General features: G+C 35.1%; 3 protein-coding genes across 4 annotated transcripts; 2 read left to right on the top strand and 1 right to left on the bottom strand.

Moving 5' to 3' along the window:
- Positions 1-104: 104 nt before the first annotated feature.
- Positions 105-2,830, bottom strand: LOC107038128 (ribosomal RNA small subunit methyltransferase NEP1). The gene is made up of 4 exons (XM_015257037.1): positions 2,647-2,830; positions 1,961-2,204; positions 894-1,102; positions 105-248 (listed from the first exon to the last, which is right to left on the bottom strand). Exons 1-4 carry the CDS (start codon positions 2,788-2,790, stop codon positions 135-137), a joined length of 711 nt encoding a protein of 236 aa, XP_015112523.1. The 5' UTR covers positions 2,791-2,830; the 3' UTR covers positions 105-134.
- A 228-nt stretch (positions 2,831-3,058) lies between these two features.
- On the top strand, positions 3,059-5,768 carry LOC107038127 (speckle-type POZ protein). 2 transcript variants are annotated; one of them, XM_015257035.1, is made up of 2 exons: positions 3,059-3,093; positions 4,171-5,768. In XM_015257035.1, exon 2 carries the CDS (start codon positions 4,404-4,406, stop codon positions 5,448-5,450), a length of 1,047 nt encoding a protein of 348 aa, XP_015112521.1. In that variant the 5' UTR covers positions 3,059-3,093; positions 4,171-4,403; the 3' UTR covers positions 5,451-5,768. The 2 variants fall into 2 exon arrangements, with proteins under 2 accessions (XP_015112521.1, XP_015112522.1); XM_015257036.1 differs by lacking the exon at positions 3,059-3,093 and adding an exon at positions 3,502-3,540.
- Positions 5,769-7,488: 1,720 nt separating this feature from the next.
- LOC107038126 (speckle-type POZ protein) lies at positions 7,489-9,026 on the top strand. Its single transcript, XM_015257033.1, has 2 exons — positions 7,489-7,700; positions 7,761-9,026. Exon 2 carries the CDS (start codon positions 7,826-7,828, stop codon positions 8,879-8,881), a length of 1,056 nt encoding a protein of 351 aa, XP_015112519.1. The 5' UTR covers positions 7,489-7,700; positions 7,761-7,825; the 3' UTR covers positions 8,882-9,026.
- Positions 9,027-16,323: the final 7,297 nt, after the last annotated feature.

Here is a 16,323-nt window from a genome sequence, read left to right as displayed (position 1 = left end):
AATGACACATGCAGAAACTCACACACGTGACTGCCAGTCAAGTGAATAAGAATTTAGCTTTGTATTTTAAAAATTTATTGGATTCAATAAAATAGAATATACAAAATATTATAATGATAAAATTAATTTGTTATCTAAATTACATTCCAAACTTCTTCAAAAGCTGAACATAATTTACTGCATGTCAGTGCTCCAGAGAGGGGGTAATTACTGATGGAAAATGTGTCTTCTGTGTAGTCCGCCTTCACCTGTTAACAAATTATTATTCTTATTATTGGAACTGATAATCCTGACTCACTGACAACAACAATTACAAATTAACAATTATACAATTAAACAAGAATTGAAATTACAAAAGAATGAAAAAAGACAATTTTTGATTATCTCAAATTCAATTAGGGATCGGCAAAAATTGCTAAAAAATAGCAATTACTTTTTTATTTAAATTTGAAAATAATTTTCAATTCGCAATTGTAAGTAAACAGTTAATTCTAAATATCTGACTTTTATTTTTCAATTAATCTAATAATCATCATTATTGCGGAGTTGATTACTGATTTATAAAATACTTGAAAAATAGACAATGTTGATTGATAATTAATTTAATAAAAACTGAAAAATGATACAATGCAGTTACCCGATTTAGTATGTAATAAAATAATTTTAATTCTGTGTTACGATTTTACTTATCTCTGAATTCAATTTTCAAAAACCTTCTATATCATAAGATTTCGAAATAAGTATCACGAGATATTTTTTTATGTTATGGAATACTCTACATGAAAATCAGCAGAAAAGTTCTGCAGTAGTTTTTTTTGTTTTAAGGTTTTGCGGATTGTTGAAAAATAAATATGAAGTTTGGTATATGTAACAAAATTTTTTTTTTCATGTACCTGTCCATGCGCCATTGCTCCCACGACAATGGCGATAGGTTCCTCTCCAGGAACGAGTTCTCTAGGATTTTTCACGACTTTAGAACTGAAGGACATGGCCAATTTTCTGCATCCAACAGGAAGGTGATCGGTCACTGGGTTTTTTATGACTTTCAGGAGTTTCATGTGTCCATCTGACGCCCTGACACTGAATTTGTGGAGCAGTTGCACTGAAACATCGAGGAAAAAATAAGTCACCATGAAATTGCATTGTATACACTGTAATATCAAAAAAAGAAACAAATAAAAGGAAAACAAGTAGAAAAAAATTAATGAAAGGAAACAAGAAGAAAAAAATTTCTTACGAAAAAGATCTCTAAATATTGATAAATATTTATGTCAATATTTATTTATTTATTCATTTTTAAGGAACATTTAAATTCCATCTAATTTTAATCCCACAGACATTTAATTTTATAATTTTTTTCTACTTGTTTTCCTTTTATTTGTTTCCTCTAAATATTGACATAAATATTTATCAATATTTAAAAGATGATTTGGCTTCAACAAAATGTAAAAATGAACTTAAAAAATGGAGTCAAAAAAATTCTTACAAAAAAGATCTCTCAATATTAATCAATATTTTCAAACATGATTTACCTTCAACAAAACGTAAAAATGAACTTATTTTGCTACTTTTCATTCTTTTATTTGATATAGGGGAGATTGGGGTAAAACAGACACTTTTGACTTTTTTTAAAATGTTAATGAGGGGTTGAAATGCCGATAAACTTTAATTTTTCTTTTCAATACAAAGAACAATTCTTTCCCTTTGTGACGAGCCTAAACTGAGCTCAATTGATCAATTTATTTCTGAGTTATGAATAATTAGAAAAAAGTCAAAAGTGTCCGTTTTACCCCACCCTCCCCTAATCTCACTATCTTCAAAATAAATGAGTTTATCAAAAAATGTTGAGAGATTTTTTCTCTAATTCATGGAACTATCCAGAAGACAATTCCAGAATGGAATTTAAATGTTCCTTAAAAATGAATAAATAAATCTAAAAAGAATAAATGGTTGAAAATACCGATTAGCCCAGCAAAACGTTTGAAAGTCCTGGGTATCCTCGTCTGTGGATTGACTTCAATAAGCACATTTTTCTCAGTATGAATATAAACCTGCAAAAGTCCTGCTCTGTTCAGAGGACTATCAAGCAACATCAAGAGGCACTGATGAGCAATATCAGGTCTGCAGCTGCCCGGATCCCTGTTATTTTTCTTGAGAATGCCCACGTGGTCGTCACAATTTAACAACTCAAAGTTATTTCCCACCTGAAAGAAGACTCGACTTTAAGGATGTTCGACACCCTTTTAGCCAAAATTGACGTTGTTTTCATTTTTCTGGCAAATTATCGATGGGAGTGACGTGAAAAAATATAACGATTTTGTGGTTTGTCATTCTTTAATGGCTCACGAAGTTGCGTAGTGGTGCGATAATTTTCATGCGTTTTTTCTACAGTTTTGTGATTCTTTTTAAAAGTTTAGAGAAAACGCAGGAAAATGTTCGCACCACCTTAAAATTTCGTCAGTCATTAAATAATGACAAAACGCAAAAACGTTATATTTTTTCACGTCAATTCCATCATAAGTTTGCCAGAAAAATTAAAAAAACGTGAATTTTGGCAGAAAGGGTGTAGAACATCCTTAATGCACTTTATTCTGAGTTCAGAATCAATTTCCGCAAAAAGTAAACAAAAACACATGGTATCCTAACCTTTACAGACTCCAGCTGCGCTCCATCGAGGATAACTATTAGACGTTTCTCCTGATTCTTTATGTGAGCCACTTGGAGATGTTTCGGGGCTGGATCGTACTCATTATCGTCTTTGTTAGCTTCTCTATTCCTTTTTTTGCCCATTTTTTATTATTTGTTTGTTGGAAGATTTATTGAAACGTCTCACAACAATGGGCACAGGCCAGTGATTGCCATTGAAGCAGTGGGGCCCGTGACCAATGACAGATTAGGGATACTCTTGGGTAACCAATGACAGACCTTTGACAGGTGAAAAAGGCTATAACGAAAGAGCTTCAACACCGCGGCCGGAGTGGCGCTAGTAAGAGAAAATGGTGACAGTGACTCACAATTACAAAGTAACGTGTGACTCACACGTTACAATCCAGAGATAAATAATGAGTATCAAAGGACCACAAAAGACATACAGTGAGTATAAAAAGCAATCGTACACCCAAAGTTAAAAATAAAAGAGCAACTTTTCCTGTGTAGAGCAACACCTGTGTAGGAAGCATTTTAATGAAAGGGTATAAACTCAAAAAATTCACTCTCCAAATGACTCTTCAAAAGAGTGGATATTTGTCCATATATTGTAGGATCGCCTTCTTTACAGAGTCGTTTTTAAAAATGTAAACAATTTAGTATTTGAATAATTTTATTTCAGTCGGAAGGGTGCTCTTGCCCACGGCCCAGGGCAGACTCCATTCTTCACAAAGAGCAGTTTTTAAATCATTTTTATTAAAAATTTGCCTATGACGAATCCTTTCTTCGAGATAATCCCATACGTGCTCTATGGGATTAATGTCCGGTGACTGTGGAGGAGTTTTGAGATATTTTGGGGTGTTGTAAAGGATCCACATCTTGGTATTCCACGCGGTATGCTTGAGATCATTATCATGCACAAACATCCAATTGTTATTTAAACCCATTTTGGCAGCGCTTGATTGAAGATTTTCTTACTGTTTAAATAAACGCCTGACATTAAAAAAAAAAAAATTCTAAGAGAGTTAGAATTTCAGATAATGATTTACATTGTTCAATAATTAATTTTCTTTTACTTTTACTCGTTTCTGTTCCTTTACCACTCATTTATCTGTGATGAAACGTGAATACTAGGATTTTTTTTATCCTAAATTTGTGGGCTGCTAAACATTCTAAATTTCCTTCCAGAATAATAATTCGTCCCAGAATTTGGCCGTACATAATTTTGTACTTTTAGGTATAGACAATCAATAAAAATTTATTATTCAATAAAAAACTGAATCCTTGTGACTAAAAACGTAAATTATTTTCCTGAATCGTCAGTGTACGATTAATTTTTATACTCACTGTAATTAGATTTTTCAATAACTCGTTTGAGTAGTTGAAGCTCACCTATTAATTATAATGCGTGAATAAGTTAGAGATCAATAAGTCCCTCGTCAATTAACCACAGGCAATACATATCTGAATGAATATGGACAGATGAGTGAGATAAGAATTAATGAATATTTTCATTATTTCCAGGTCAAGAGGTGAAAGTGAAAGGGATCGAGAAATCATTGTGGCCCGGTTGAAATATCTTTTCGAATTTATTTCAGTTGATACACTCCCGATATCCAACAGAGTCATTGTCGATTTAGTTCCTACCTATCCCGACCTATTAATTCGGCCTAATTAAACGTCATCTAAATAAACAATTCGAAAAACAAAGAATACGAAACTCTGGTGTCACACTAGCGACTCAGGGGACCATCACTATGGCATCATCAAATATTGGCACTTCGACGAGAGAACAGTGGTCTTATACATATACAAGAAAAGATCACATTATATACGAGTGGACAATAACAAATGATCAACTTGTTGTTAAAGTAGTTGGAGAAGGGATCCAGTCACCCTCGTTCTACTCGGGAGGTGGTGAACAAGAGTGGAAACTGCTCATTTTCCCCGTTGGTAGATATTACGCGACGGCGGATACCGTAGGCCTTTTCCTAGTTCTTGTGTCATCTCAGAAATTTGAATTCACTACGAACTATAAACTTGCGATTCTCGACTCGAATAAAGTATATGAACGTAATTGTACGAAGCAGTGGAGTCAGTTGGAAAATTGGGGATTTTCGCCGTTTACGAAGAGATCAATTTTGATGCCTTTTCAAAAATCTGATGGTACAATCACTATACGCTGTGATATGACTGTCTCTAGTGATATTCCAACGATACAGCAGCGATCATCTGATGGCATGTCCAGGGAACCGAGCCTATCACTAGATGCTAAAAAACGCCATTTGGGAGAAGATTTTCGTCGTCTGTTCACCAATCCCCAGTTCAGTGATGTCAGCATTATGGCAGGAGATGAAAAATTCTCGGCACACAAGAACATCTTGACTGCTCGAAGCTCCATGTTCGCAGCCATGTTCAAACACGAAGAGATGGAGGAAAATCGTACTAACGAGGTCAAGATTGAGAACATGGATTCGAAGGTTGTTAAAGGAATGTTGGAGTACATCTACACAGGTGAAGTGACAAATGTTCAAGATATTGTACATGGATTGTTGGAGGCAGCTGAGAGATACGATTTGAGTGGGTTGAAAGCTATGTGCTTGGATACTTTGTGTAGTCTCGTCAACAATGACAATTCTGCGGAGACTTTGATACTCGCTGATCGATATCGTGGTGATAAATTGAAACAGTACGCAATCAAATTCATTAAGGAACATCTCCAGGAGGTGGTGAAAACAGAAGGTTTCAAGAAATTGTCAGATTCGGCGCTGTTGAGAGAGTTAATTTGCTCAATGAGTGGATAATTGTCTCAGGAGATAATTGTTGGTATGTTTTCATATATATTAGACTACACTATGCATAGTCGTAATACCTCTGTATATACAGAATTATTTTTAAAAAACGGAAAATGTAAGATATTTTGTTCTCTTTTTGATAAATACATGTGTTAACAGATACAATGTGTCCTATCGACCGAAATGTTCGTATAGATCTGTTCTCATATATTGTGTATCGATTTCTTGATCATTTTTATTCCCTTGATGATTATTGTGGCATTAATTTCCCTTAATTTTCCTTGAAACTATAGTAGGGTTCAGGGGAGCAGAAGAAGGGCTAGAATTATTTTTAATTGTCAATTACTCGAGATTGGCAGAGTGAAGTTTAAGAATTTTTTTCGGTTGTAAAACTCAATTTTGTAAATAAGAATGAGGGGAAAAAGGCAAAGATGAGGTAAATAATGAAATCTTTATGCGATGTCCTTTCGAAATTTCGTAACATTACATCGTTATCACAACATTCTGAAAATCCTCTTACATCTTCTCGAGACCAAGTTCAAAGAACTGGTGAAACCTCTTTTTTTATGTGAGAACAGAACGGAATAGATGAATTTTTTCGATTAGGGAATGGAAAAAATATGGTATGACATCACAATTTAAGAAATCCCTCCCCCCTTTGTCTTAAACGGTCAAAAACTGAAGAACCCCCCCCCGCGTGTGACGTACTATTTGATACCCCCATGAATTCATGGGGGTATCAAATAGTACAAGGCAGTTTTTCATGATTGAAGATGAAAAGGTGAGCATATTGTTCATTGCTTCAAACTCAAGAAATGATAGTAAAAAATAGTCAAGAAATAAGTATCGTAAATATTTTCGGAATCAATTAATTGAAATATCTTGCCCAATTCATTTCAGTTAAAATTGGGAATTCCATAAGACCTCGGTTATCCTTAACCAATGAGCATAGGAATTTNGAACCCCCCCCCCCTCGTGGGACGTACTATTTGATGCCCCCTTGAATTCATGGGGGTATCAAATAGCACAAGGCAGTTTTTCATGATTGAAGATGAAAAGGTGAGCATATTGTTCATTGCTTCAAACTCAAGAAATGATAGTAAAAAATAGTCAAGAAATAAGTATCGTAAATATTTTCGGAATCAATTAATTGAAATATCTTGCCCAATTCATTTCAGTTAAAATTGGGAATTCCATAAGACCTCGGTTATCCTTAACCAATGAGCATAGGAATTTCCCAATTGGGCAGTTTTTCGGCCAATTCATGAACTAATGGCGCCAAGTGGCTACCCACTTTCCAATGGATCAGACAAGAATAGCATGCATCTGACCTTCTTTGTTCAATGCCTTTGGTAAATGAAGTGGGTAACCCCCTGCTGCCATCTGTTTCAGTTTTGTGAAAATTTCTTAAATAGCGAATTACCTATTAAAATATGAAAATTGAACAGGTGATGAATGGAGACACATTGTTTTCACCAATCATCTATAGTACAATGAAAGTAATTATGAATGAATAGTTAATTTGTAGCAAATTTGGAAAGGAAAGAAAGCACAATGAATGGACATGTGCTGATTCATGCATGCACCAGCCTTCTTCTTCTTCTTTCTTATGGCTCCCGCTGCATTGGCTATTCGGCCGTTATCCCTCTACGGGACGTTTCAGGATTTAGGAATTAGATTTGTTGGTACACTGAGAGGAAAAATTATTCCTGCCAAGGATTGATATTCTCGTCAGAAGATAATATTTTTTCAGAACGAATTTTTCCAGAACAGTCATTTTCAGAGAGTCCAAGTCTATCCTCAAAAATTACAGTGATGTTGAACAATCTGATTATTATGCTACATATGACCTTGACAAAATGTTCTCCGATATCTTCCGGATTTTACAAATTGGCGATTTCCTCAGGTAAAGAAAATTGGAATAATTCCAAATGTTAATAATTATTATTGGAGTTTCTTCGAGGTCATATGCAGAAGAATATTCATCTGCTTTCATCTGCATTCGCAGCTGCACTCGGATGTCCGCCGGGGCAACATCTAACTCACCCAACCATTACGGTCGGTTACATGGCACCAGCCGAATGGTATGAGATCAAAGAGAATCCAGTCATCTCATTGGTTGAGCTCCATCATTGGTTCCCTCGGAGGGATCTCATTGGTTACCGCCCAAAAGTAGTTGGTTTAGAGGCCACTTGGTGGCTCCCACATCTACGTTCCGATTGCGAATTTGCCGTCTGTTTTCTGATCAGTTGAACATTGGTAATATTTTTCAATAAATTTTTCTTTCGGAGAATAATAGTGCTTGCTTCTCTCTCTTAGAGTTGAGAATATAACCATTGAAAACCACAACGAATAGAAGAAGACTACCTTACAAAGCCATTAGAATGTCAGTACAATCAAATATGGACAGTTCGACGACAGAACAGTGGTCTCGTACACAGAACAGCATACAACAAATTACATACATGTGGACAATACCAGATGTTCAATTTCTTGATAAAAAAGTTGGAGAAAAGATGTTGTCACCCAAGTTCTTCTCGGGAGGTGGTGAACAAGAATGGAAACTGCTCATCTATCCCGGTGGTCAAAACGAAAAGATTAGGGATTACGTACAGCTTTATCTACAACTCGTATCATCTCAGGAATTTGGATTCACTACGAAGTTTACAATTACGATTCTCAAGCCGAATAAAGTTGTATGTGAACATGATTGTACAATGCAGTGGAATCAGTTGACAGCTTGGGGTTTTTCGAACTTTATGAAGAGATCAAGTTTCATAACTTCTCAAGATTCTGATTCTACAACGACTATACGTTGTGACATGACCATCTTCAGCAATACTGTCACATCGTCAGCTCATGAAATTTCTACAGGACCAGGTATATTGCAGATACGCCAATTGGGTACAGATTTCCGCGGTCTCTTTGCCGACCCCGAATTCAGTGATGTTAGTATTATCGTAGGAGATGAAAAATTCTTGGCACACAAGAGTATCTTGACTGCTCGAAGCCCGGTGTTCGCAGCTATGTTCAAACACAAAGAGATGGAGGAAAATCTTAAGAAGGAGGTGAAGATTGAGAATATGGATTCGAGGGTTGTTAAAGGAATGTTGGAGTATATCTATACAGGTGAAGTGACAGATCTTCGAGATCTAGTCGGTGGATTATTGGAGGCAGCAGAGAAATATGATTTGAGCGGGTTAAAAACCATGTGCGTGGATAATATGTATAGTTTTCTTGATAATGATAATGCTGCGGAGACCTTGGTACTTGCTGATCTATATGACGCTGAGGTGTTGAAAGAGCATGTAATCAAGTTTATTAGAGAACATCTACAGGAGGTGGTGGAAACAGAAGGCTTCGAGAAACTCTCAGATCCTGCAATATTCAGGGAATTACTTCGCTCTATCAGTGTGCAAGGCAAAGAACCAAAAACGTGAGATCTGCTGACAAAGAAGATACACTAATTGTCTGCTGGTGTGCCTTTATATTCTACTATTATATTCAGAATTCTAAAAAATATGAAATATTGCCGTTTTCTAATACTTTTTGATAAGATGTGTAATGAAAAATACTAATATTATCTTTCCATATCATCATCACTTTTATGTAACTAATTAATTAGTTGAAATAAAGAGAAGAATTTTTTTCGATGGCCCGAAGTTTTTTCTGATGGACTCAAGATAATAAGAACAAACAAAAATAAAGAAAATGATAATCAGCTGCTTTTATAAACTAAAACATTGACTAAAATCCTTTTTTTTCAAGATTAGAGAGAAGATTAAAATATAGAAAAAAATCAGAAAAAATAAATACAAATTTTATGCCTAATATGAAAATTATCGTCAGTATCAAACTTTTGTGATAAATAATTCATGTTTCTGGGTATCTCGAATGTATAGGATGCCCTGATCAAACGAGCAACAATTGCATAAGAAAATGATTGTAGAGAGAACTTGTTGAATTAATTTTTGACTTTCGCGAATGTTAGAATTCATGCAAGAAATTATCAATGATGAAGAATTTTTTTGCGGGCATTTTAAATTTATTTTACCTTGCTACACTCAACTACTTACGTGGAGTTTGGATATAGGGAGGGTGGGGTAAAACGCACACTTTAGACTTTTTTAAAATTATCCATAACTCAGAAACAAATTGATCAATTGAGCTCAGTTTAGACTCGTCACAAAGGAAAAGAATTGTTCTTTGTATTTAAAAAAAGAATTCTTAAATTTTATCAACATTTCAACCCCTCATTAACATTTTTAAAAAAGTCAAAAGTGTCTGTTTTACCCCAATCTCCCCTATATCAAATAAAAGAATGGAAAGTAGCAAAATAAGTGCATTTTTACGTTTTGTTGAAGGTAAGTCATCTTTGAAAATGTTGATTAATATTGAGAGATATTTTTTGTATGAATTTTTTTGACTCCATTTTTTAAGTTCATTTTTACATTTTGTTGAAGCCAAATCATCTTTTAAATATTGATAAATACAAGATCTATGCGCGCGCTCTTGCGCGCGCTGATCTATTCATTTGTTGAAATGAAGAAATGGAATTCATTGAATTTCATTTTCTCATGAATACCTTATAAATATTGATAATTTATCAAAGAGAATTCGACTAAGGATTGAAGTGAATAGCGAAGAAGCGAAGATTACTAAATTTTTTTTTGTGAATAACTTCGTGTCACATATTGACCAATCAGAATTAAGAATTAGCGGTCAGGCAGTTTCGAGTATTTCGATATAAAACAACTTCACGTTTCGTTCATGAAGAGTAAAAGAATCTAAAGAATTTTTCATTTTCAATTAATTATCTTTAATTTTTTTTAATAATCGGTCTCCATAAGAGGACAGAATTTATTAATTTCACCGATAATATATATACATGTGAAATATATATATTATATATATATGACGTGAAAAAACAATTTACCTCTGAAGAATTTGAAATTATGTCACTGAAGAATTTGAAAATGCCGCGTGTTTTTTTTGTGAATAACTTCGTGTGTCACATATTGACCAATCAGAATTAAGGATTAGCGGCCAGGCAGTTTCGAGATATTTCGATATAAAACAGCTTCACGTTTCGTTCATCTTCAGTAAATAAGGATTTATGTCAATATTTAGAGATCTTTTTCGCAAGAAATTTTTTTCTCCTCGTTTCCTTTCATTAATTTTTTTCTACTTGTTTTCCTTTAATTTGTTTTTTTTAATATTTAATATTTCTTTCAATTATTCATAACTCAGAAACAAATTGATCAATTGAGCTCAGTTTAGACTCATCACAAAGGAAAAGAATTGTTCTTTGTATTGAAAAAAAGAATTCTTAAATTTTATCAACATTTCAACTCCTCATTAACATTTTAAAAAAAGTCAAAAGTCCGTTTTACCCCAACCTCTCCTAATTCTGAATTCTCCCGCCCTTTACTTTCCCTCTCGCACGCGCATGTCGGCGATTGAAAATCCACCTTGAGTTTTGGAAAGAAAAACACCGTTGATTTCTTGACGATACGGCCAAAGGGAATTGGAGGGAATGACGAGTGCCTCGATATTACTTAATTCTCGTCAGTAAAGTCCACCCATAAATGTTATAAAAAGAGTTTGAAGTAGGGAAAAATGCCTACGTGTATTGTACGCAGATGTGGTTCATGTTCCTCGAAAAAATCCGAGGAAAATGGCATAAGGGTTCGGTTCTTCTCGTTTCCTCGGGAGAAGGAGATGCAGGAGAAGTGGTTGAAAGCGCTCAAGAAAGAAAATGACAATGTCAATGTCAAGAATGGTAAGAAACAATCCCCCTTTGTTCTTATTCAATTTTACTTTCCAAATTCAATGGCTTATTAATTAATGTTCATCATTGACTCCTGCAATAATGGTTAGGGCTCACTGATGTCGGTCGCATAATTCCGGATCGAAAGAAATAACAATATCAATTGAAGGCCCGGGTGGTTTATCTTTCGAACGTGATCTTGGTTGATTTTTATATTTTGATCATCTGAAATGATCTTCAATTGCTATTCAGTTTTACATAGCCCTGGAGTCTCCAAAAATTATGATTGTACAATGAAAAAAACTGAAAAAAAGCTGGATATTTTCAAAGAGCGTTTTTAAATGATCTTGGGAAATTAGGTCAATAGGGAGGAAATTGCAAATTAATAATTTGATGTATCTAATCAAATCCAATGGAAATTTGGATATATTTTAGATTATGAAGATGGAAAAACATTCGAGATAACGTTCGAAGGATAATCCAGCCGGGCCGTTCAATTGATTTTTCAACAATCACTCAACTTTTTATCAAAGTGGAAATAGTCATTGCTCAAAAAATTGACAACAATACCCTCTTGATTCTATCAGAATATGATGGGGGTGGAAAAAGAATTTTAAAAAAGAAAATCCATTCGGAAGCCATTTGCAAATTTATTAGCAACAATAACTAAACTCATTTATTAAAAAAATGAAATTTTCCACTAATTTTAGTGTAGTTTCCTGAAATGATCCATTTCCGAAGTGTTTACGTATTATATCACCTATTTTTGAAAAATCACAGCATATTTGTATAGGGGAGGTTGGGGTAAAACGGACACTTGACTTTTTTTAAGATGTTAATGAGGGGTTGAAATGATGATAAAATTCAATAATTTTTTTTTCAATAAAAAGAACAATTCTTTCTCTTTGTGGCGAGTCTAAATTGAGCTCAATTGATCTATTTGTTTCTGAGTTATGAATAGTTAAACAAAAGTCTAAAGTGTCCGTTTTACCCCACCCTCCCCTAATTTTCAATAAGATTCTATAATAATTTTCATCAAATTGTAATAGAATGAGAAATCCAATAGAATTTACTAGCAAACGCGTCAAGTTTTCCATTAAATTTTTGCATTCATGTGAATCACATGTTTTCTCATCCTCAAAATGCAATATTTTCTCTTCTTATTTTTATTCCTCACGTAAATCATTCAATCATTCAATCTTCACGATTTCAGCAAGAGTTTGTTCTCGTCACTTCGAGGAGAAATGTCTCCGCAAGGACTGGAGAACAGAGATGTACAATTATGTTCCCATGAGAGCGAGATCTCTGATTCCAGATTCAGTTCCCACTCTTCATCTGGGTTATCCCACTCCCCAGCCTCCTGCCCCAGAGCCGTAAGCTTCCTCATGTTCTCATTAAGGATGTTCTACACCCTTTCTGCCAAAATTCATGTTTTTTTTATTTTTCTGGCAAACTTATGATGGAATTGACGTGAAAAAATATAACGTTTTTGCGTTTTGTCATTATTTAATGATTGACGAAATTTTAAGGTGGTGCGAACATTTTCCTGCGTTTTCTCTAAACTTTTAAAAAGAATCACAAAACTGTAGAAAAAACGCATGAAAATTATCGCACCACTACGCAACTTCGTGAGCCATTAAAGAATGACAAACCACAAAATCGTTATATTTTTTCACGTCACTCCCATCGATAATTTGCCAGAAAAATGAAAACAACGTCAATTTTGGCTAAAACGGTGTCGAACATCCTTAATATCAACATCGCACATGTTAAACCTTCAATTTTAATCGCTTTAGGAGCCAACCGCAGCAGGTGGTGATTGTCCGCGGTATTTTCACACCTCCGACTCCTGTTGCGAAACCCCGCAAGAGGCCTGCGACCGTCCTGACCAACAATGTGAGCAAGGGACCTTCCGAAGCCAAAATTCTCAAGCTTCAGAGCACCAATGAGGTGCCACAGCCGGGCAAAAACAAAACTATTGTTTCTATTTCAAATATTTCGAAGGGGTAAGTGCATTTCATTCATTCATAAAACAATTTTATTTTTTTTGTAGAAAATTTTACGGATTATGAATCAAATCTGTTGACATTTCACACTTTAAGGACATCATCCCAGACGTTTTTTTAAACTGATCTGGGATTTCATGATTTTGTACGGAAATTTTATCAATTCGAGCGTTATCTTACTGAATTGAGGCATAATATTGTAGTTGCTTTCATAATTATTTGAATAATAAGGAATTCTGAGATGTAAGAAAATATATTTTGTACTTTAAAAAATTCTCTTTGATGAAAATATTATCGTACACGAGAAAAATTGAATATAAAACCCCCTTTTTATACAAAAATCAATTATAATTACCAATGGAAGTCTATAAAATTCTATTGGAGTTTTATTGAAATTATCTAAAGAATCCTATTTAAATTATTATTATTATTTTATTGAGAATTTTTGGATAGAAAAATTAATAGAAATTATTGGGGACAAATTCTCCGTTTTATTTTCTCTTTTTTTTGAATTTCTCATGACAAAATCTAGGAAAAGTAATTCCGAAAAGTAGAGAATTGTTATAGGAAAAGCGCTAAAAGAATAAGTTAGACTGATATCCATTGAAAAAATATTCATGTTTAAAATTTCATAATTTTAAACCGAAATCAACGCAAAAAACCAGCAGAATTTCCCAAAGAATTTCAATAGAATTTCCGTTCCCATTCCTCGGAGAAACCATTAGATTTCTTTATTAAATTTTCCAATACATGTAGCGATTTAATAATTATTCAATCACTAATCACAAACGTCAACGTTTTGTCGACGTTAATACGACAAATTATAAAGTTAAAAACAATTCAGTTCTAATTAACAAAATTACCAACCACCAAAATGAGATATTTGAATAAATTTCACCCACAAAACAACGAATCACTCATTAATGATAATTTCAGTTGACAAAATTAATTGTCTCAACTTGAAATCTATTTCAATTTTGCCTAATCAATCACTGTAATCCCCAGACGAAGAAAAATCGACCTCTCAGACCCTGAAGCTGTCCAACAAGAGCTGAATCGCTTGCAGTCCGAGAATAAATCCCTGAAGATGGCCCTGGTGAAGCGAGCCCTGGGTGAGGAGTTCCGACTCCTTGAAGAGGAGAAGAAACGTCTTGAAGTGGAGAACAAGGCCCTCAAAGTGACCCTGAAGAGCTCCAAAACGAAAGAGCAACACGAAGCCCTGGAGGATGAGTACTTCAAGCTCACGCAAGAACTGAAATCCAGCGTCTCCAAAGCAGAAATCATGAAACTATTGGGCCGGATGTTCACTCCAGGTCAGGGATTGACAGTAATCATTACTTCAGTAATATTTTCGGACGAAATCACACAGATGATTAAAATTCTTTAATCTCCAGTGAGATATGAAAAACTCCATCAATGAAAAAAATGAAAACGATTTTTTTCTTTTTTTTTTTGCATTAGAACTGAAGTACTAAACTCATCAGCATGATAAATGCTGGCGAGTAAGGGGGACCCCTTAATGGGAAATAACAATTATTTTTAAGTGCAAGGAGTATCTGATGTCAATAGGATTATTCAGTAGAATCTACTGGTTTCATATCTAGTAGATGAACTGTATTCAAATATTAAAACTGAACCCATGACTGCTCCAGGTCAGATCCGTGCAATTTTCCTTCCCGTTCGGAGGACAGTCAAGTGGTCCGCCGAGGACATCTCCGCAGCCATCACTCTGAGGAGCGTAAGTGTTCGAGCTTATCAGTACCTCAAGACAAAACGCAACATTCCCCTGCCAGGAGAGTCGACTCTTCGCAAGTGGATGGCTAACATGAAGCTGGAGGAAGGCATTCTCGAGTCTGTTCTTCATTTGATGAACAACAGGTGAGCATGTGCAGGGTTTCGTCAGAGGATTATGCCGAAAATAGAGGATTTTCCGCATTTATTTTCTCGATGTCTAGTTCCGGTTGCGGGTTTGAAATTTCGTCGGATGGATGAATACATATTTTTCCAATGATGGAGGGAAAGAAAAATTTTTTTTTGAATCTTTTCAAATTCACTTGGCACCCTTAAATGTTGAATTATTCAAGATTCATGAAATAATCGTTTCCGTAAATAAAAAAGCCGTATCTTTACGCCTCCACAGGGCAGCAGAGATGGAGGACCACGAGAAACTGGTCTCCTTGAGTTTCGGTGAAGCCGATCTGTCAGACAAACTCGAGCCAACCAAGAAGTCCATCGACAAGAGGGTGCGCACACATCAGTGTGCAATGGTCAGAGGACTGTTTGCCAAGTGGAAACAGCCGGTGTATTACACCCACGACAAGCCCATCACCAAAGAGGAGCTCCTGGATATCATTGATCGTCTTCATCAGAGCGGGTTCACGGTGGTCTCCATCGTCAGTGAGATCACCAGAAACAATCTAAAACTCTGGAATCAATTGAAGATTGGAATTGATGAGGAGGAGAATTGCTACTTCCCCCATCCCAACATCCCAAACTCCAAGATCTTTGTGTTTGCTGATGCCCCGTTCATTCTGAAATCACTTCGCAACTATCTGCTGGACTCGGGGGTTGATATCGATGGGAAGGTCATCTCCAGAGACTGTATTGAACGGGTTCTGAGGTTGAGGTCTCCGGAGATGAAAATCGCGGAGAGGATTGGCCAGGGACATCTGAAGGTGGGGAATGCTGATAAACAGAAGGTAAGAGTGGGACTGTGCAATAATGGAAATTATCATTCAGCAGCGAAGGGGTAAAGGGGGCCAGTTTTTAGTGAATATCTCGAAATCTGGGGCGGATAGCAAATTTTTTGTCTTTACATTTTTTGTAGCTCTCAATTCGCTCTACGAAAAAGGTCATTACGAAAATTTCGTTATCTCTCTTAGATTTGGAGATATTCCTCGAAGACTCAGCTGAGGGCTAGATCGACTTACACCGTTTTACCGCTTCGTTTGTAAATTGTAGATAACTTGTTTAGACAATTTGAGTATTTGTTTCAATTCATTATAAATATAGTTTTTATATTGATGAGTTGTATATCATAATATGCCATTATAAATATAGTTATAGTTATTTAATTGACAAATAGATGATTAAATTTTTCTGAAAG

This window comes from Diachasma alloeum, unplaced genomic scaffold, assembly GCF_001412515.2.
Source record: "Diachasma alloeum isolate Michigan unplaced genomic scaffold, Dall2.0 Dall_scaffold_00277, whole genome shotgun sequence".
NCBI classification, from domain to species: Eukaryota; Metazoa; Arthropoda; class Insecta; order Hymenoptera; family Braconidae; genus Diachasma; species Diachasma alloeum.
The sequence above is the reverse complement of the archived record's forward strand: the minus strand, read 5'-3'. Positions and strand labels throughout refer to the sequence as shown.

Bases quoted from the DNA above. Each gene is read 5' to 3' on its own strand.
- LOC107038126 (XM_015257033.1), top strand. From the start codon at position 7,826: ATGTCAGTACAATCAAATATGGACAGTTCGACGACAGAACAGTGGTCT.
- LOC107038128 (XM_015257037.1), bottom strand. From the start codon at position 2,790: ATGGGCAAAAAAAGGAATAGAGAAGCTAACAAAGACGATAATGAGTAC. The intron at 2,205-2,646 runs GTTAGGATACCA...GTCTTCTTTCAG, and splicing joins CGCAGCTGGAGTCTGTAAAG to GTGGGAAATAACTTTGAGTT. The intron at 1,103-1,960 runs GTATTTTCAACC...TCGATGTTTCAG, and splicing joins ACGTTTTGCTGGGCTAATCG to TGCAACTGCTCCACAAATTC.
- LOC107038127 (XM_015257035.1), top strand. From the start codon at position 4,404: ATGGCATCATCAAATATTGGCACTTCGACGAGAGAACAGTGGTCTTAT.